The sequence below is a fragment of the Sipha flava genome, unplaced genomic scaffold (assembly GCF_003268045.1).
Source record: "Sipha flava isolate LNK unplaced genomic scaffold, YSA_version1 85_pilon_pilon, whole genome shotgun sequence".
In the NCBI taxonomy this organism is placed as follows: Eukaryota; Metazoa; Arthropoda; class Insecta; order Hemiptera; family Aphididae; genus Sipha; species Sipha flava.
In genome coordinates, this window is record NW_020273627.1 from 606,306 (window position 1) to 626,870 (window position 20,565).

The 20,565-nt window shown below is 24.8% G+C and overlaps 2 protein-coding genes and 1 long non-coding RNA gene across 5 annotated transcripts in view; 1 reads left to right on the forward strand and 2 right to left on the reverse strand.

The window, feature by feature from the left end:
* On the reverse strand, positions 1-10,426 carry LOC112693356 (serine/threonine-protein kinase PRP4 homolog). The gene is made up of 19 exons (XM_025568370.1): positions 10,172-10,426; positions 9,980-10,087; positions 8,962-9,175; positions 7,823-7,980; positions 7,312-7,742; positions 7,218-7,250; positions 6,919-7,060; positions 6,717-6,806; positions 6,044-6,131; positions 5,717-5,974; positions 5,405-5,646; positions 5,184-5,337; positions 4,365-4,502; positions 3,954-4,068; positions 3,785-3,891; positions 3,562-3,693; positions 901-1,074; positions 428-498; positions 1-78 (listed from the first exon to the last, which is right to left on the reverse strand). Exons 1-18 carry the CDS (start codon positions 10,174-10,176, stop codon positions 463-465), a joined length of 2,625 nt encoding a protein of 874 aa, XP_025424155.1. The 5' UTR covers positions 10,177-10,426; the 3' UTR covers positions 1-78; positions 428-462.
* A 603-nt stretch (positions 10,427-11,029) lies between these two features.
* Positions 11,030-17,481, forward strand: LOC112693376 (protein melted). 3 transcript variants are annotated; one of them, XM_025568409.1, is made up of 15 exons: positions 11,030-11,070; positions 12,240-12,324; positions 12,383-12,543; positions 13,607-13,751; positions 13,900-14,074; positions 14,150-14,313; positions 14,374-14,583; positions 14,650-14,816; positions 14,881-15,000; positions 15,065-15,165; positions 15,414-15,564; positions 15,630-15,927; positions 16,022-16,157; positions 16,223-16,743; positions 17,189-17,481. In XM_025568409.1, the coding sequence occupies exons 2-15, from the start codon at positions 12,277-12,279 to the stop codon at positions 17,432-17,434; spliced, it is 2,643 nt and encodes an 880-aa protein (XP_025424194.1). In that variant the 5' UTR covers positions 11,030-11,070; positions 12,240-12,276; the 3' UTR covers positions 17,435-17,481. The 3 variants fall into 3 exon arrangements, with proteins under 3 accessions (XP_025424194.1, XP_025424196.1, XP_025424195.1); XM_025568411.1 differs by having other exon boundaries at positions 15,669-15,927; XM_025568410.1 differs by lacking the exon at positions 11,030-11,070 and adding an exon at positions 11,089-11,107.
* A 1,630-nt stretch (positions 17,482-19,111) lies between these two features.
* LOC112693377 overlaps positions 19,112-20,565 on the reverse strand; it is a 2,928-nt gene continuing 1,474 nt past the window's right edge. Inside the window, exons 5-6 of the long non-coding RNA XR_003149470.1 lie at positions 20,450-20,553; positions 19,112-20,355 (exon numbers count right to left, since the gene is read on the reverse strand). This is a non-coding gene — a long non-coding RNA (uncharacterized LOC112693377). The remainder of the gene's footprint in view (positions 20,356-20,449; positions 20,554-20,565) is intronic.

Genomic DNA, 20,565 nt, shown 5'->3' on the forward strand with positions numbered 1-20,565 from the left:
TTCTCATTAATCAAATTATTTTATTACCTGTATGGATACCAACTAGCCATTTCTGATTCACTTCTCTGTTTGATAACCCTGAAAAATGAACGACTCACAAAGAAATTAAAACTGCAAATATTATCTATACCCTATCTAATTGAAAGGTAAAGTAAATTGTAGAGGAAATCATTTCTAGTGACAACTCCAGATTTTAGGGATATTTTTCATAAACAATTTATGGTAAACCTAATATCACATTTATAGACATAATTTATATATCATAAATTCAAATTCTTATTAAATCTGAAACTGTCACAAACTAACCAAGTACGCACTAATAGTTGTAGTAGGAAACCAATAAAATAAAATGGCATTAAGTTATCATCATTAAAAATGTCTCATTCAACAGTTAAATTAGATTTCCTGATAATAATCATTTAATTACCAAATTAATATTGGAGAAATGATTTCTGACAATTTCTACATGTTGTATGATTTTTCAAATTTGTTTTCATTCTGCAAAACAAACAAAAATCATTAAATAGAAAGAATTCTATAATAAAACATTAAAACATCACACGGAGTAAATAGATTTTAAAATCGAAATGTTAAAAGACTATTTTTTAAAATTGTACTTTATTATCAACAATAATTTGTCATTTCATAACTACAATATACGAGCCGAAATATGACCATTTTGCAATAAATTGTAATTTATATTTATAGATGAAAAGAAAAATAACTGTGTACAAAATAATGTAAGTGAAAAATAATTTAAATATATGAAAACTTCTAATAAGTTTTTTTAAATTACTTTGATTCTAAAGAACCAAAAAAATAAAATCAAAGTTTAGAGTTAGTTTTTCTAAGCATAACTATGGACACTGATCAATTTTTTTCCGATATGAATGGATGTACCAAAGCTTGTGATATTCCAATGCGTTTTGAAGAATCCAAAGTCAATATTTTATCGAGTAAATCTTTTAATTGGCCCACTTTACGAATTTGATCTTCAGGTAATTTTTGATTTCCCAATAATTCAGTATATAGATCACGACTAGGATTTATTGAAGACATTGTTATAATTTTTTCCTAAAAAATAAAAAACAATGAAATAATTAAAAATCAGAAAACTAAAAATAAATTATACATTATAAGAGAGTATCATAAAAGAATATTTTATTTTAATATAAGTGTAGTAAAAATAATTAATAATTATATACTCATGGACATACATAGAAATTAGGTCAGTTTCATACTTAATACCACTTAGTGTATTGTCACAGAAAAGATACAGTGGCACCACTGATGAAAATACATTATTTTTAATTTATGTTTACATACGTGTCACCACGAAATTATGGGGCCACAAACACGTTTATGTGGTTGGTCATCACTAGAAATTGTACCACATTTTTTGGCGCTGCAGTAAGAAACACATTAAAATAGTTCATTAACTTAATACGGATCACGCCACTAATTATTGATCACAAGTTTAAGAACCTCCAGAAAATTTAAGGAAATAGTATGTTCTGGAATAATAGACTGCAATATTTCTAGAATATTACTTGGAGTATAAAAATTATGTCTGATGATTTGCGGTGATAATTCGTAACTGTGATTAGTGGCATATAGTCTAATAGTCTTTGTCACAATGAATACTACAATTTGCAAATTATGTTATTCGAGCCTTGCAAGTAAATTGCGAACACATAAGAAATTTTTTTCGAAATCGGGTACATAATTTAAACAAATGTAGATTACCTAACTAATAATCTTCATTTCCAAAACAACCACATAATAATGTACACCAGGAGTGGCCAACTTTTAAAAAGTTCACGATTGACAAAAAAAAAAAAGGTTGTGACCGATCAAAAATATTTTATATACATGCATGTCTTCTATTTAAAATATTAATATGTAATAATAACTTGATGATACAAAGAGAAATTGTTAATTTTCGAAAGAAATGTACTGTCGAATTTATGGTCCTATTCCTGAAAATGGAGAATATCGATTAAGAAATAACGAGGATATCTACCAGTAATTTCAAAAATCAAACTTATAGCATTTAACAGAAGCAAATAAATTTAATGGGCAGGACACTTATGGAAAAATAATGGTCCCTGTAAACAAGTTCTGATAGGTAAAATCAATGGTAGAAAACCCAGAGGCTGCCCTAGGCAAATATGGATGAACATATTAAAACTAGATCTGGCAAAGATTGCACCAGGAGCAAAGTTAAAAGACTGAAAATAGGGAAAGGTGTCAAGAAATAGTAGAAACAGCGAAGGTCCTGAATAGATCTTTAAAAGCAATAAAAAATAATAATAATAATAACTTAAATTTTACAATTTGACATACACATATTTAAATTTATACGAACTCTATAAAGACCGTTATTTACTACGGATTTCATTAGATTACGTTCACTATACCTCTAAACCTACTTGATCTTGGTATAAAATTCTATTTTTCATAGTTATTTATCTAAATTTAAATATTCTTGAAAGAAAAAAAAAAAGGAGTCATAATTGACTCAAATTTATAACACGTTCAATCTGCTAGTCACCCCTGATATATGAGTACACTACACTTAAACATTACATAAAAAAAAAAACAATATATAAAATATTATGTTACTATGTATTTCTGTGGCAACACTCAAAGTGGTTTGTGTAAAACGGGCCTAGTTTAGTTGTCATTTTTAAGGAAATTTATAGTTAACACTAATAAAACTAGTTTCTTAATATTAACTGTAGTAATTTGAAAAATTAACTGAGTACCATTATTAACATATTCTAAAGATATTTCCTAATTTCAAAAAATATTTTGACCTCACTTTAATCAGTTATAGTTTAATAACACAGGAGGACATAATGGCATTTAAATGTTATTATGTACCTATTAATTAAGTATTACCATTAAATGTTTAACTAATAATAATTATAAAATACAATTCCTAACAAAAATGTATTATATTTGAATTTGCAATAGTAATAATAGTTTACAAAGCATACAATATTCAAAATATAGAACATATTTTTGCAAACACAATGGCCAGAAATTAAAAAATTAATTCTAGAATTCCGTTTTGCTTAAATTTTAGATAATGAGCTAAAATTTGGTATATACTATATATTTCAAGCACCTATACAATCTTTATATAGTTCTAACTTCTAGATTTTTCGTTTAATATATATTTAACTCAATTTATATAAAAATTATGAAATAAAATTTTAGATAAAAATGTATTAAATTTAAATAGGCTTTAGAAATGATTATTTACTTTACATACAATATTAAAATTACAAAATATATTCTTGCAAAGATAATGACCAGTAATTACCAAATAAATTCTAGAATTCTATTTTGCTATTATTATAAATAAATTAGTATATAAATATTATAGATTTTAAATATACATTATTCATTATACAAATATATAGTTATTATTTTATTTTGTTACTTCAAAATGTATTTTATTTCTCTATAAAAAACTAACTTAAAATGTAGAACTTAAGTAATGTAAGGATTAAAATAAGATCAACTTGTGTTAAAAAAAACATGAAAACATACCCGTTCAGTAACTTTGTCAACTTCATGATATAGGAAATTGCAATTACTATCAAAATGTTGATCTTTGAACATTCCTTTTCTAATAGTTTTGTTGGCCATTTTCCCTTTCAAATCCATAAAAAATTTCAACATCTAAGAATAAAAAAAAAAAATGATGATTCATTATTAATTAAATTAAAATTTCATAACATTTTAGTTATAATAAAAAAATTAATTTAATTACTTGATTATTAGTTTTTCCAGGAAATAATATTTTGCCGGTGTAAAGTTCATAAATAGTACAACCAGCAGACCACATGTCGATTCCAAATTCACATGGAATACCTAAAACTAAAAAAATATCCACATAAATGAACTTAATTAATTTACAAACATTATAAATAAGAACTTACTTATTTCAGGGGATCGATAAAATCGACTGACCAAATATGGGGTGATTTCATTATCGGAAATGTGAGAAGCTGATCCAAAGTCACATAATTTTAATACTAACTTACTCTCATTTACCTAGAATTAAAACAAAAAGAATATACTTATGAATAAAGTAATATTAAAGTTTTATTTTTGTTATAACCAGGAATATGAGATTCGCAGGAACTGCAGACCACAGAAATTAATTTTTCCAAGGAGTTGTATCATAGTTGAACTGGACTTGGTAATACCTAATTACCAAAAGGCAAATAATGTCAATATTATGATCATAATTTTGCAATAACATTGGCCAGAAATCAATACTAAATCCTGGAATTCCGTCTTGCTCAACTTAAATCTAAATTATAGTTAAAATTTAATAAAATACTCACTAAAATATTATCAGGCTTGATGTCAGCATGTAAGATATTTGCCTTTTTCATCAACTTCAAAGCTAAAAATAACTGTTGACTATATGAACGAACAGCTTTAATGTGCAATCCTATGTCTTTGCCATACTTCTTAAGTACCTTTAAATTTATAATATGTTATAATTTATTTAATCAAATAAGTAGTTCTTATAATAATAATCGTGATACAAAAACTACTCAAAAATTAAGTTAAACAGAAAATACTAAATATCAATCGTAAAGATAATATTAATCTATCTCTAGTAAAATAATTGATTATTAGGGATCAGATATTTATTAAAACCATTATATTTTTGATATATATATTGATTGATTTACTAATACTCAAAATACAATGTCCATGGCACACACAAAGGTAGAGCAGTTACACTAGCAATCTTAAGAGGGTGGATGAGTAGATAGTGATGATTTAAACTTAAATAGAGCTGAAAATAGTTATACAATTAAACACATAGCGGTAAGAAAAAAATGTCTTAAAAAAAAAAGTATAATTTAACTGTATGTTGTATGTTTCAATTATCTTTAAAATTTAATTCATAAATTATTATAATAAAATAATAGAAAATATTAAAGAAATATTACATTTTAAAGATAAGTATTTTGACTAGATATGTATTTTGAAGACTAAGTTTAAAAAACACCTATCAATCAATGTTAATAATCAACTTATTCTAATATATAGTTTATAGATTATTATATAAAATAATAATAATGATAATAATAATAATAATAAATAAAATAAAATAAACGTAACAAATTTTAATAAATAATATACTTTACCTCTCTAAGATTCATACTAAGTGGTTCAAAAACCATACATAAATGCTGTTTGTGAAAAAAATGTCTGTATAAACGTAAACAATGAAATCTATCATCAGGATCAGAATCATTTAATCGTTTTAATATTTCTAACTCTTTTAATCCTGTTTTGTGCCTAGATTAAATTATAAAAATTATAATACAATAATTAAAATATTATACATTTGATGTGAAGAACTTACATGATTTCATTGTTTCGTATTATCTTAACAGCAACATCTTGATTATCTCGTACAGCATCTCTAGCACGGACAACATTAGAAAATACTCCTTGTCCAGTATAACCATATACAGTATACCGTGAATCCATTGTTTCACCAATTCTCACACGATAATAACCTTCGGCATCATCCCAGTTGTCTGTTAAAGATGGATTTTCAGGAACACTTTTGTTTCCATTTGGTATACCATCTGGTTGTGGAGTCTGAATAATATAAAAATTTATTTCATACTTTAATTGACCAGTATAAGTAATACACAGTATTAATATTTACATGTTGTGTAGCATGAAATGAATCAGCTTCAGCAAACATATCCCATTTGCCTTTTATTAAATCAGGATTTAAAACGTGATCTGGCTTTGCAGTTTCTTTTTCTGGTGCTGAATCAGAATCATTTAATCTTTTATCAATTTCTTTGGGAGAAGGAGGTTCTGGGGAATGCTGAGCAGATGTTTCAGTTGCATAACTTCCATGAGGAGAAGGATTCATAGAATCTTCACTATGCAAATTACTATTATTTGCTCCTAATCTCTAAATTTATGTAAAAAATAAACAAGAGAATTATTATTTTTAAAGCTATTAAATAAACTTATAAAATACCTTTAATAATTCCTCTCTCTGCTTTCTTCTTTTCTCAATAATTTCTTCTTCATTTTCATCTTCAGCAATATTTATATTAACATCAATACTATAAAATAATTTTAATATTCATGAATTATATAAAAAGCCTTACTAATTTACTTATTAATTATAAGCAAGGCTCGGAACTTTATGCGCTAAAAAAATACTAAAATATGCGGTATAATATGCAGTAAAAAATTGGAAAATAATAAACTGACTACTGACTAGTATACACTGTACAATGAATTCGCTTGCATGCAAATGTATGCAGTATTATAATGAACAGAAATAATATTGTGTATGAGCTGATAACCTAATGGTTAAACATAATTGTTTACGAATTACCTATGGTTATACAATTTGTTTATGTCATGTTACATTATATTAATACAATGGTAAATTTGTAAAAAAATAAATACGGGCTCACGGTGGTCACTATTAGGAGTTTTCATAACTATAAATATTATAATAATATTGTTAAGTACATTGGGCGCCGGAGCAATACAAATAATAGCCGTTGAAGAATTAATTTATAACCCAAAATTCAAAAAAAGTTTTCAAAAAAAAATTATAATATATTTAATTAAATTAACAATTAATCTAACTTTAAATTTAAAGCGAGAAATATTAGCAAAACATGACATATACTCACTCAGAATCAGAAGATGATTTATCATCACGTTTAAGACCTTCAGAAAAACTATCTTTATATTTGTCGCCTCTATCTTTTCCTTTATGAGATCTACAAATACATTTTAAAATTAATTATTCGTCCAGTGAAATTTAAACTTAAGTAATAACTCAAATAAATTATATTTACAAGTTAATGCAAACTGAAATTGAAACTTACTTACCTAGAATGCCGTTCTTTACTATGGGATCTTCTATCATACCTTCTATTATATCTTTTATCTCTATCTCTGTCCCGATCTCTATCTCGCTCTCTTTCTCTGTCACGATCACGTTCACGATCCCGATCTCTGTATCGATTAGAAGCTAAAACCAAAATGATAAAAATAAATAAAAATAATAGTTTATTATTTATTTATTTGTAATAAAAATTATTGATGAAAAAACTAATTAATTTTACAGTAATTTAACATAATTATAATCCTTATAGTACATTTTATAATAAAATAAATAAAACATTTACCAAGGGGACTTCTTGCATTGCGATCTCTATTGGCTAAAAAAAAAGTTTTATTCAATTTAACTGATAAAATAATTACATAATGTTTAATTCTTACATATAGGACTTTTTATACGTTCTCGTCTCCTTCTTAATTGATCTTCACGTTGTCTTATTTGTTCTTCTCGTCTTCGAACTTCTTCTGTTCGCCTTTTTGCTTCTTCTTCTATCTCTTTTATTTCTTCATCTCGTCTTCTTAGTTCACGTCTTCTTAAATCATCTTCTCTTTTTTTAATCTCCTCTTCTTTTCGCCTAATTTCACGTCGTTTTTCATCTTCCAAATGTTTAATCTTCTTTTGTCGTTCTTTATCTTTTTCTCGAGATCTTTCATAGTCTTTATCACGTTCTCGTTCTTTTTCACGATCTTTCTCTTTTTTTAATCGATCTGACTTTGAATGAATTAAGTCTTTACTTAAACTTCTATCTCGAGTTGATTTTTTTATTTCTTGATTGGCACCACCATGATTACGCTTTGATGGACTTCTTATACTATCAAAAAAAAAAAAAAAATTAGTAAATTAATAATTAATATCTTTATAATAAAAAACTCATCAGAAGCAACAATATACCGTTCAAAATTCTTAATTTTATTTTCTTCATCCGATTCATCATCAATCAAATTAATAGTTTCAACTGATTTTCTCATGGTTGGTTTTCTTTTTGAAATCGACTTATCTCCGTCATCTGATTCAGACAAATAAGCTCCTAGTCGAGCTTGAAGTAGCGCCTAAAATAAAAATTGTTTATAGTACATTTAAATTAAAAAAAACATATAATTTATTTTAATCTTAAAAAGTACTAAGGAAAAGTCCATAAATCTATTCATCAAACGAAAAACAAAACAGATGGCACATTCATTTTGAATATGAACTATTGAACCATTATACAAATTTAGATTTCCGATTTAAATTACAAACAATATTTTATAAGAATTTAAATTCTTTTTAATGTAATTACAAAATTTATCTTTACTTCCATCTAGAATTTCAAAAAATTATACATGGAAAATTTAAAATTTTTTAATGTAATTTTATTGTAATAAGTAAATTATTTTTTGAAAAATATTATATTATATAAATAACATACAAAGTAATCCGATTTAATCTGAAAAAAATAAAGTATAGTTTTCTGGTATTTTATTAACTTTATAAAAATAAAATCTGGATTTGGCAAAATAAAAAATTGTGTTATTAAGTATAATTAATTGAAAGTCATAAAATAGCATATAAATTTGTTTTATTCAGCACTGAGCCAATAGAAACATTAAGGATAATACTTTTCCCATAATTTTAAATGTTAATACAGAATTTATGCTCAAAAATAAAATATATTTATAAACAAAAAGTAAATATATTTCTTACGAGACTTAATATTTTAGATTTGAAATAATGTTTTAAAGATAATTAAATAAAATCCCGGTTTTGAAGATTCTTCATTTGGCCATTGCAAGGAGTACAAGTATACTAGTTTTCTCAACCATTTTAGAAATACTCTGAATATATTTTAATTTAATCATTTATTTATAGGGAAAATATTAGTTTTTATCATAGGCGAACATTTGTACGAATTTTTTTAAGGGTCTTGAATTATTATAACAAATAAATAATACTAAGAATGTTTAATTTTGGGAGGGGACTATAGAAATTTTTGAGGAATACTTCATAAACAATTAAAAAAGATAAAATATTATTTTTATTAAAAAAAATACCTTTTGCTTAATCAATTCTTCCAAATTCATTTCTTCTTCATCCAAATTAATTTCAGTTATTGTTGGTTTTTCAATTTTCTTCTTTTTACTTATGTCTGGTGGTGGTGGTGATGGTGGTCGTTTTTGTTTTCCATTTTGAACATGGTCACCATTTGATTTTTTTTTATCACGTAATTTAGATTCTCCATTTTCTTTTTTGGTTTTTTTATGTTTTCTATAACATTAAAAATCACATAGTTAAAAATTTAATGTAGTCCTTAAAATATAAACTATATATAAAAAAAAAAAAAACAGAAATATATTTCTAGTCAAACAAAATAAATAAGAATGATCACATGTATATATCACTAGCAAGTAAACAAACCCATTCATTGATTAAACTGTAGATAAACAATTCTTAAAATGGTTATTATATAAATCAAAAACTAACTTAAGCCAAAATAAGAAAGATTTGACGATACTTACCTAAATCTATTAAATAATAAAATAAAAATTAGTAAATGGTTAATACTTGTAAATTAATATATAAATAAATAAACAAGTAGTTTATAAATAGAGATAAATAAATGCTTGGCCTGGAGTATTATTATATTTGTAAAGTACAACTGGTTTCAAATAAAAAATTCATCATTAGGTTTAAACAAAGACATTAAATTGTGACTACCCAATTTTCAATGGTAATTTTACTAACAAATACTTAACAAATATAATAATAATCTAGAATAAGCATTTATTTATTTATTTATTTATTTATTTCTATATACTATTTGCTTATTAAATTATAAACAAATTTTTTTATCTTGGATTTTACAGAATATGAATAAAATATTGCATAAGTAAAGCAATTAAAACTAATGTATAAAATCAATATCTACTAATACCTAAACCATGTGGTCAAGTGTACTAATAACCAATGTGAAATATTATAAATATAAACAAAAATAGTATAGTACAGTAAAATTGTAATTCAATAATTTTAATAATAAGTTTTTTAAAAGTATTTTAACATTGAACTTACCGTTCACTTTTATGCTTATGTTTCTTTTTCTTTTTTTTCTTATCTAATCGACTGTTATCGATGATTTTTACAGAATCTGCAGATGAATCTTCAGACAAACTGTCAACTCTAAATTTGTTATTCAAAAAATGTCGTTCAAAATAAAATGAATAGACCAATCGTTAATTGTAAATTATCGAGTTCAATACTTACGCCATGTTTGTTGAAAGAGAAATGAATCACTTGAAATTGTTATAAACAGTTCGTTATAGGAATTATCACGTTTTATGAAAATGCAAAACTGAATAACAAAAAGGGAAAATAGTTATCAACAAAATAAAATATTCATAACAATAATATAAAGAAATGGAAAAAAAAATGACCGACAAATAGTTAAGAACAAAATTTAACATTCGAACATCCATTGATGTTCAATGTGGACATGTAGTATAGAGGTACCTACCTAGACCCATTATTTGTTTACGATAAGTTTTGGTGTTTTTAGTATTCAGCTAAGTAATGAAAATATAGAGTGACCAACATTCGAATACATCAAAATGAGGTCATGTTTATAAGAAATATTCAATTTTTCAAATTCTATTGTTTGAATAATTTTTAATACTTTTTGATGTTTTTATTCAGTTTTTTAAAAATATAATTATACTTTTATGAATATGCTTTAATTTCTCTTTAATAATAAGAATTAGGGAATTAATACATAAATTCCAAGTTCTTATGGGTGTTCTAACTGAACTCACTGTTATGTTATCAATATTTTAACGTGGAGTTTCCGTTATCACAATTTTAATATTTATGTTATTCTTGTTTAATTTATTATTATTTTGAAAAACAAAACTTTACCATCGCAAAAGTTTAGAAACTTAATGTCCGAATTATATCTTAGTACACCTCTGATTTATTACTTTTTTATTCTTATATTTTATACATTATTACTGTGTTAGTAAACTTATAGAAATTGTTATTGTATTACATTTATTACCTACTGAATTGCAGCATTTTTATACATAATATTTTATATTCTTATTAAATTTAAAAAATATTGCATATTTTAATTGTTTTGTGATAATTTAAAGCTTAACATTTATTTAAAGGTAAATTTTTATCATATAGTTAAATTAGTAATAAAAGGTGATTATATATATATAATTTTATTTTCTATTTTTATTTAAGAAACATTTTAAATTTATTTTTTAATTTTACTTATTATTTTGCTTATGCATGTCACTTTCTCAAGCTTTTATTAATGATTTTTATTATTCAGGATAATTATTTTAAAATTAGAATATTGTATTACCACCAAATCACATAAATAGCAATAAATATAAATTATCAAAGATTACAAATGTAATAACAAAAGGAACTACTTCTAGTATACATTGCCTAGAATAGATAGAATTAGATAGCTAAATAATTATTTAGCCCAATATATTGTGTACAAATAATAATTTAAAGAAACATTTTACTATTAAAACAAGCATTTAATTTAATTGAACTGTAAAATTACCTTCTATTGATATAATTTTGATAGAACTTATATTATTATAATGATTTTGTACATTTTAAATGATCTAGATACTTAAGCATAATTTATTTATTTATTACTTAACAAAGAATTTAAATTTACCAATTTATAATTAGTGAAAAGTTAAAAATAAACAAATAGATTTTAAGTAACTTCATTATTTCAGTGATTCTAGATCAATATGTACTGTAATAATATTACTTATATGAAAAAATATTCATAGATGCTATGTTTTGTATTTTATTGTATTCTTATAAATTTAATTAATACTGTAAAATATTATTATTATAATATTTAGATATATTTAATGAGTATATTTTATATTTTATATTTTTGATGAGTATATTTCACTCGTGATTGAAAATTACCTAATATATTTTTTTAAGTGTCTTTTTTTACATATACCTTAGCAACTAGCTTCCAACAATAAATTAAGTGGTTTTTTTTTTTGCTTTATGGACCATTAAGGCCTTTAATAGCTTTTTATTAATCCTTTCCACACATTTTAGTCTTGATATTTGCCGTTCCGTCTATAATTCTTATATCTGTATTGAATCTATCTTGCTATCATTGTTGAGGTCCCTGGAACGCGCATTATTTGTGGTTTATTGACTAGTACCTACCAAATTATGCTTCCTTCAGCATGCAAATAAAGTGATTAAGTTGCTAACTCAATTGTAAAATAATGAATATATTCCACATTTTTATGCAATTATTATTATTTTATTTCTTTCGTAGAATTTTGAATCTATAGCTGTATTTAAAGTTTTAAGAAATGCATGAACTGTTTACACAAGTATTGAACTACAAAGATTTATCAAAGGTATAATCTAAATTATAGATATTTATTATGTGTTATAAATTAAAATCTTAATTTGCAGGCCGGTGATTTATTTACTGTTTCGGATGATGCTATTGTGAATGATTTATCTGAAGTAATTAATATAATTTGTGAAATCACAAGTCTACCTGACTATGTTAATAATGACAATGATCAAAGTGTTGTTGAAATATGCATCACAAGAGTTACTACTGCAATCAGGTAAAAATTGTACTATAAAATAATTAATTTCAAAATATTTACAATTTCTTCAAAACATTTGTATCTAAATATATTAAATATCTGTTTACACAACAATCAGTTACTAAAAACACCAACATTAAAAATCCTTATTTAATATAAGGGCTTCAATAATAAATAGGTAATTAAATACATTTACTAGAAACATAAATTTCCAAAAACTATTGTATTTTAACTAATATTTTATAAAGTCATGATAAATGTTAAGATAAAGATTTATTTTTTCCAATAATTAAAAATTTTTGAAATAGTTTTTATATTTTATAAACTAATCAAATCTTATTTACATTAATATTTTAATTTTATAATTTTATATTTCAAAAGTTTAAAACAATTTTATATTGTACTCTTAATTTAAAATTTTCTAAATTCTAAGCAAATGTAGATTGATTTAATATTGATTTAACTATCATATAAATTTTTTTTGTGTAATGCGTACAATTTCAACCAAAATAACTCAAAATATAAGATGGAAAATGTGATGAAGTTGATACTTTGACAAATCATTTTATAAATTTATGAACAATTTTCTTAATACTTATGGAAAAAAGATGAATGATGATTTAAAAAAAAAACCATCAAAATTTACATCATAATAGTTTTCATATCAAATTTTTGTTTTCATCATAACTCAAAAAATAATAATAGTAGAAACTTGAAATTTACATTAAATACATCATCATTTGTTATATATGGTATAATTTTCATAAGACTTCTTAGTTATGTTTTTCAAGAATAATTTTCAATAAAAAGTCTATATAATTTAATAAAAAGCTCCTTTTGCATAACTATTATTAATTAACAAAAAAATTTTTTAAATATTTCTTGATATCTGACTCAGAATCATTTTTTTTCAAGAGCAATAGTATATGGGTTTCAAGTTTAGGTTAGTTTAGTTTTAAGTTCTTTAGGTTATATAAGTTATAACTATACAAAAATAATTAAATTATGAATATTAAATATTATTTTATTTACGAACTGAACTGTAATTTATTTATTAATTTTAAAAATATTAAAAATTTAGAGAAACTGGGTCAATGGAACAGCATGCAGAAGCTTTGGTTACATTATTGGAATCATGTCTTAATCATAATCTTAAACCATCACAAAAAGAAGAAGATCCGCCTCATGCTAAAATATCATCAGACATAATATCTTGCATGTTTCTTGTTCGTATAAATTTATATTACTAATATAGATTAATTTATATTTCAGAAACATTATTTCTAATTAAAAATTTTAACTTGTGTATGTATCTTAATATAAAAATTAATCACTACATTTCTAAATGTTTTCTTAAATTAAATTTTATTTTAGAATTATAGCAAAAAAGAAGTCATGAAAAGAGTATTACCAGTAGCTGTAAAATTTTTACATAAAGGAAATAAAGTATTATCTAGAAACATGGCATCATATTTATCTCTAGCAGCAATTGACAATTCTCCATTGCTATCAAATCATATACAATTAATAATAGATTCTATAATTTCAGGTTGGTTTTGAAACATCATATTAATTTAATGCTAAACCAAATACATTCGACTGATTATGTTATATTTTATTTTAGGCAACTATCCATTATGTCGAGTTCTTCCACAAATTTATGAAGTGACAAGAGATCCTATTCATGACCACGCCATGGCTTTAGTTTCATTACTGCCATTATGTGAACTCACTGAAAAATTGGCTTTATTACAACTTTGCTCACTTATAGCCAATAATAAACCATCAGTTCGTATAATAATAAAATATAATAATATTCAATTATTATAGATAACATATATTTTATAGTTATTAGAAGCTAGTTTACCACAATTATGTGAATATTTATGCATATCACAAACAGTTGTTGCTACATTGCAAGTTTTTCTTAATTTAGCTAAAAATCAACCACAACTTTTATCTGATTATGTTTTGAAAATTAAAAAAGCTGCCGAGTGTAATCCAAATGCTCTATGTATTGCTGCTCAAGTTTTATCGGCTGTTGGTAAAATAAATAAGGTTTGTACTATTAATATTTATGTAAAAATTGTCTTAATTGTTTATAAAAATATTTTTTTTACATAGTCAAAAGCACAAGAAGCATTAAATTTTATTATGGATCATTTACCTAAAGTAGATCGAGGAAGTCAAAGTCTATTAGTGCGTGAAGCTACATTTCTATGTTCTTGTTTTCCAATATTATTTACGGATAAAATTTTAGAAGGAGTCTTACAAATTAGCAGGAACACTAAGTAATCATTATATTTATTATTTTTAATTAAAAAAAGGTATTTTATAAAACGTTTTTTTTTTTAGTTCTCATGTAAATCAGATTTCGGGTGGTGTAACAATAGTTAAAGTTGGTGGAAATCAATCACCAACTAATTCAAATATTACTAGACCAACTCAAACAGATAATAATGGCAGAAATTCAAGGTTTATTTTGATAAATACTATTTATAATCAATTACTTATAGGAATAATACAAATTTTTAAATAGAATTGTGATTACTCCAAGACCTAGATTAATGGCCGATAGTCGTAGCACAGGAAGATTACAGTCATCAAATGCTCATCGTAGTATGACACGTTTAAATGCTGGTAAGCAAAACAGTTTTAGGTTAAACAGTAAAAACTCAAAACTTAAGATAGAGAAATAAAATTAAGTTTTGAGAAATTCCAGGTACATATATATTAATATAATGTAATGTAAATAATATAATATAATGTATATTAATAATATAGTAATATTAAACTATTTTGTGACAGTGTTACAAAATAATTTTTAAACTTAAGTTATGCATTTTAAAATTTTGAAGTAAATTAAATTTACTAACTGTTATTTGCAGTATCTGGTAGTCGAGTTGGATCAGTTGGAGGTTTGCATAAAAGTATGACTAAACTAAGTTCTAATCAAGTTTGTATTGCTAGTACATCAAATCGTAATAAACCTTCTACAACTAAAATATCAAGTGGTGGAGTAACAGTTACAACACCCTTGTAAGTTGTAATTTCATAATTTCTATAATTTATTAATTTACATATTTATAAAATAATTATTTCAGAGGGACTGGGAGTATAATAACTACAAATTTCAATTACAGTACTACCTCTAAAGATTCATTAGGTAATTCAATTAGTCAAACTTTGACTGGACGTGTACAAAACTCAGTATCTCGACCTTTGAGTACTGCTGGCAGTTCTCCGTTAAATCAAAGTCTAACATCCCAAGGGCACATCCAATCAAGTGGACCTAGTCTTAATGTTGATCCTGTTGGTATTAATACCGGTATTTATTCAACTGTTACTCCACGACGAAATCACAATACAAGTGTTACAATCATCAACTCAAGTGTTTCTCAAGTAATTCAACAATATATAAAATAATAATAAATTCTGATTCTTTTCTTGATTATTTTACTTAAAATTTTGCATTTAACACTATGTTATGTTTTAGAGGATAAGTGTATTCGAGCCATATCCAATGAGGGACACTATGCAACACTTCTGTGAAAAACATTTAGATAAAATTAAAGCTTATATGGAGAAAGTTTCAGTTAGAATTCCACCTCCTGCTAAATGTACAATTGAAGGTTTGTGTTGATAAATCTATATTTTGAATATCATTGATTTTAAAAATATATCATATAAAATTTAGAAAGAAGAGCAAAAAAAACAGCTAAACTGCATTTTGCATGTGAAGGTCGAGGTGAACATTGTCTTTACAACCGTGCTCTTTTTACTGTACGTACAAGGCATCCACGTGTTTGGATTCATCTTATGTTTCTTGCACTTCAAGCTAGATCATCATCAGCCCTTAGTTCACGGCATCCTTCAGTCAGTGCCTTAAAGAACTGTTGGGATATTCTTAAATGTGAAACTAGACCATTTTTAACATTAGTAACCTCTGCCTTTCCCTGTGCCAAAGATCAAGATGCTGTCTTAAATGAACTTCGTAATAGTGGTTACTTTGATGTATTTGAACATTGTAGTTTAAATGCTGGGGGTTGGGGTTGCTTTTTGTGCAATCATCCAGAACGAGCTGTTGGATTTTTACAAGATAGTCAACCGGTAATTGAAGGTCAACTTAAAGAGAAAAAAGGAAGGTGGAGATTATTTAGAAGATGGAGAACGCGATATTTCACTCTATCTGGAGCGCATCTTTCATATAAAGGCTCAGTAAGTTAAAATTTATATTTATTACAAATTTATTTCACTTGAACAATTTTAAAAATAGTATAATTTTAATGAATTAAGCCATTCCTTAAAAGCAATTGTTTCCTGACCTTTCTTATATACACTTATTAACTGAATTTTATTTACCACTATCAAAGTCTAAAATTAATATTAGATAATATGCCACTTATCTATGAGATCGATAGAGATCTATCTATTCACAACTTATAAAAAGTAAAATAGTTATTTTTCAACGAATTTTTAATATTTTTATATGATGATTATTGAAGAAATATTTATTTTAATTCATGTTTTCATATTTAATATTCTGATAAATAAAGTTAATATATTGAAATATTTTATATAGTTTCTAACACTTAATAAAATTAATTTTAAATACATATAGATAATTCATATTTTATACATAATTTTATATAATTTATTCTAGAAAAATGATAAAGAAGGAACTCCTATTGATATTCATCAGATTCGTAGTGTAAAAGTAAGTCGTGGTGCTCGAAACATACCAAAAGCTTTTGAAATATTTACTGGAGAAGAATCTCTTATATTAAAACCTAAAGGTGGTAAAAATGCTGAAGAATGGGTTCAGTGTTTATCAGTTGTTGTGGCACATTCACATTCAAAAGATACCACAAATTCAAAAAATTCAAGTTTGGTTAGAACTACTATATGAATACCTACAGTATTATACTTATTGCAATAAAGTATTTATAAAATTTATTTGTAGTTCTTATATTGTTAAGAGAAATGTTTAAGATGCCAAGTAAGTTTTACTTAATTTCGACAATTTTTTTATAAAAATAATAAAAAAAAAATACCTTTACATTATTATTATTATTAAACTATTCTATATTTTTAATTGGTTATTTTTTTTTTTTTGTTTTTGTATGTGCAATGTAATATCATTCTGTACACGCCATAAGCTTTAGTGATATTACACTAAAATTTTCCTTTTATACAAAATTATTGAAATTCTTATCAAAACAAGAGATACATAATCATAGACAATTGTTAGTGGGGACTTAAGCCCTCCCAAACATTTTTTATGCCCCTTTCCAGAAGGTTCAAGTTCTTACAACATTTTTCATTAATTTTCCAATCCTACCAAATCATAATTTATTCGTATGAATCATTTTATCAAAAATTTACGTTTTTTTCTATCAATTCTCAACAGTGATAAGTTATATTTCAATAACTATTAACGTGCGCATGTAATTTTGTAAAATATTGGTAAAAAATAAATGATGTTCTGTAACAGAAAAAATTAAATTAAATTTTTTAAATTTTCATGCAAAAATTTGTTATAATAACTATAGTGACTATAAAAGTACAAATCATAAATAATTAAAGCTATCTCAAAAAAATATACGAGTATACAAGACTCAAGGAAAACATTCATTGGGACTAATATAATAATAGTAATAATTGTTTTATACATAGAATAAATGTATAGCCTGGAATATTATTATATTTGTAAAATATAATCGATATCAAGTTAAAATTTAATGTCGGGTATATACAAAGTCAATAAAATCGCGATATTTTTATAATTTTAAAAATTAAAACATGCCTTGGAACTACAATGATTCAGAAAAGATTTACAGGTACCTTCATTTTATGTATAGAAAAAAATATTTTAAAATTGATTGATACAGAAAAAATTGAAAATTTATTTGCAGAAAAATATTAATTTAAGGGTACCAATAACAATAAAATACATAGTAGATATCAATCATTTATATATTTTTTTTTATTACACTAATACTTTTATGTATTTAATGCCTAACACAGTTCAGAAAGAGGTAAGTAGTTGGTTGTAATGCAAAACTTGAATATTGAGTATGCTCGAGGGCTCAACATTTTTACTTAACCTTAGTTCGAGCCCCCTTAAAGATATGACTAAATATTCGTCTAAAAACAATTAATAATTACTGAATTTGTTAAGTGGTTTCTTAAGAAGTATTAAGGATTAGTGGGGTGTACCCACCATCAACGATTAGTTACTATTTTTTTCACTCCTTACGAAGTTGCAATCTTTTATATAAAACGTTGTACGATGTGTACACGAATACGTTTAAATACCAAATGACAGTATTTTAGACAACGAGATTAGGTTACACAATTTCCTGCGTGTACGCTCCGGATAATATTTGTTTCAAAAACCAGTTATCAAAACGCGTACGCTAGCGTTAAAACGCATACCTACCTAGTGTGTAATAAGAAAGGATTTTTCGAAAATCCCATATTAAAGGATCGAAACAGTTTTGAACTGGATGCATACATTTTTTATTTTTTGGTTACCTAGGAAATATTTGATTTGTTTAATATTTTGATTTTAATAATTACCGATTAAGAATTATGAAAATTATTAAAATCGCAGTTTCCAGCGCGACTCAATTTTGCAATGATCATTAACAAAACACAAGGATAATTAAAACAAATATGTGAACTGAATTTTGAAAATTCATGCTTCTCAAATGGACAACTGTGTGTGTCCTGCTAATGCATCAGAAAATCTTCCTATTTACTTTGTTCACACTACAAAAGGAAAAACATCAATTATAGTGTAATCCAAATACACTACAATAAATAGCATATATTTGAAACCTCGAATTGTCAGACTTCTCGATAAAATGATTAAATAAAAAAAATAATGATCCAAAATAAATTAAACATTGCTGTAAGTTAATAAGTATATGTCTAAATATAGCACAGCAAGGCGTGATAGATATGGCAATATTTAATATTTACATATTAAAATACATAACAAAATATTATTTCAACCGTTATTTCGGGTGATTTATATTTGAAAAGGCATAGGTTGTATGAGTACACCCAAAAGCAGTTGAAAACTCAAAATTTTCTTAATGGGCAAAGACAGGTATAACTCATTCACTGATCATCACTACATCTCAAAACAATATGAAGTTTAAATTTGAATGGTGATCTATCCAATATTCAATACATGGAATAAGAAGGGATTTTAAAAATATTGGAACCAGCAAATACAGTAATTCAGCGTACCACCAAAACAATTATACCGATTCATTTGAAATATTATATTTGTTAAATAACCACCAACAGTTACACCAACAATGGATTTAAATAAAGTAGGGTAATAAACAACCTACGCCACAGCCAAGAATGTCCCGTGCGAAGGCAGGTAAATAAACTAGTTTTTAAATACAATTAGAGTGATAATTTTTAAATTTAATTATACATCATAATTATGAACGGGATTTAAAGAGTATATTCTAATTAGTTAAGATTTAAGATATTTTATGTAAGTTAAATGAATTAAATTATTATTCCATTATCTATTGATGGTATAAAAATCAAAAAAAATTAACTGGTTCATAGTTCTAGACGGACAATTTCATTATGTAGCAACAAAGAAAAATCCAAGTTTTGAAAACAAACATATTAGATTTACTAAGATTTTTTATGTGAATTAAATGAATTTGATTTTTATTCCATTAAATATTTAATGTATAAAATTCAACAAAAATAAATTATAAATGGTTACCCAGCGCTCAAAGGCCATCTCCTATAGGTTGAGACGATAAGAAATCCAAGTTCTGAAACGAAACATACCTATAAGGATTTTAATATTATTAGTTAATTGTAGTCATACGATTCAAAAGATCTAAAATATTTTATGTAAATTAGATTAATAATATTTTTGTACCATAAAATATTTAAAGTGACGAGGTCAAAAGAAGAAACGAAAAGGGGATCCCCGGCTCCCGGAGGAAAATTGATTTGGGTCGATCCAAAAAAAAAATCCAAGTTCTGAAAAAAAAA

Bases quoted from the DNA above. Each gene is read 5' to 3' on its own strand.
- LOC112693376 (XM_025568409.1), top strand. From the start codon at position 12,277: ATGCATGAACTGTTTACACAAGTATTGAACTACAAAGATTTATCAAAG. The intron at 14,584-14,649 runs GTTTGTACTATT...TTTTTTACATAG, and splicing joins CTGTTGGTAAAATAAATAAG to TCAAAAGCACAAGAAGCATT. The intron at 14,817-14,880 runs GTAATCATTATA...TTTTTTTTTTAG, and splicing joins CAAATTAGCAGGAACACTAA to TTCTCATGTAAATCAGATTT.
- LOC112693356 (XM_025568370.1), bottom strand. The intron at 7,981-8,961 runs GTATTTTTTTTA...TTTTTATTTTAG, and splicing joins AAGAATTGATTAAGCAAAAG to GCGCTACTTCAAGCTCGACT. The intron at 4,069-4,364 runs GTGAGTATTTTA...TTTTAATTCTAG, and splicing joins TCAAGCCTGATAATATTTTA to GTAAATGAGAGTAAGTTAGT.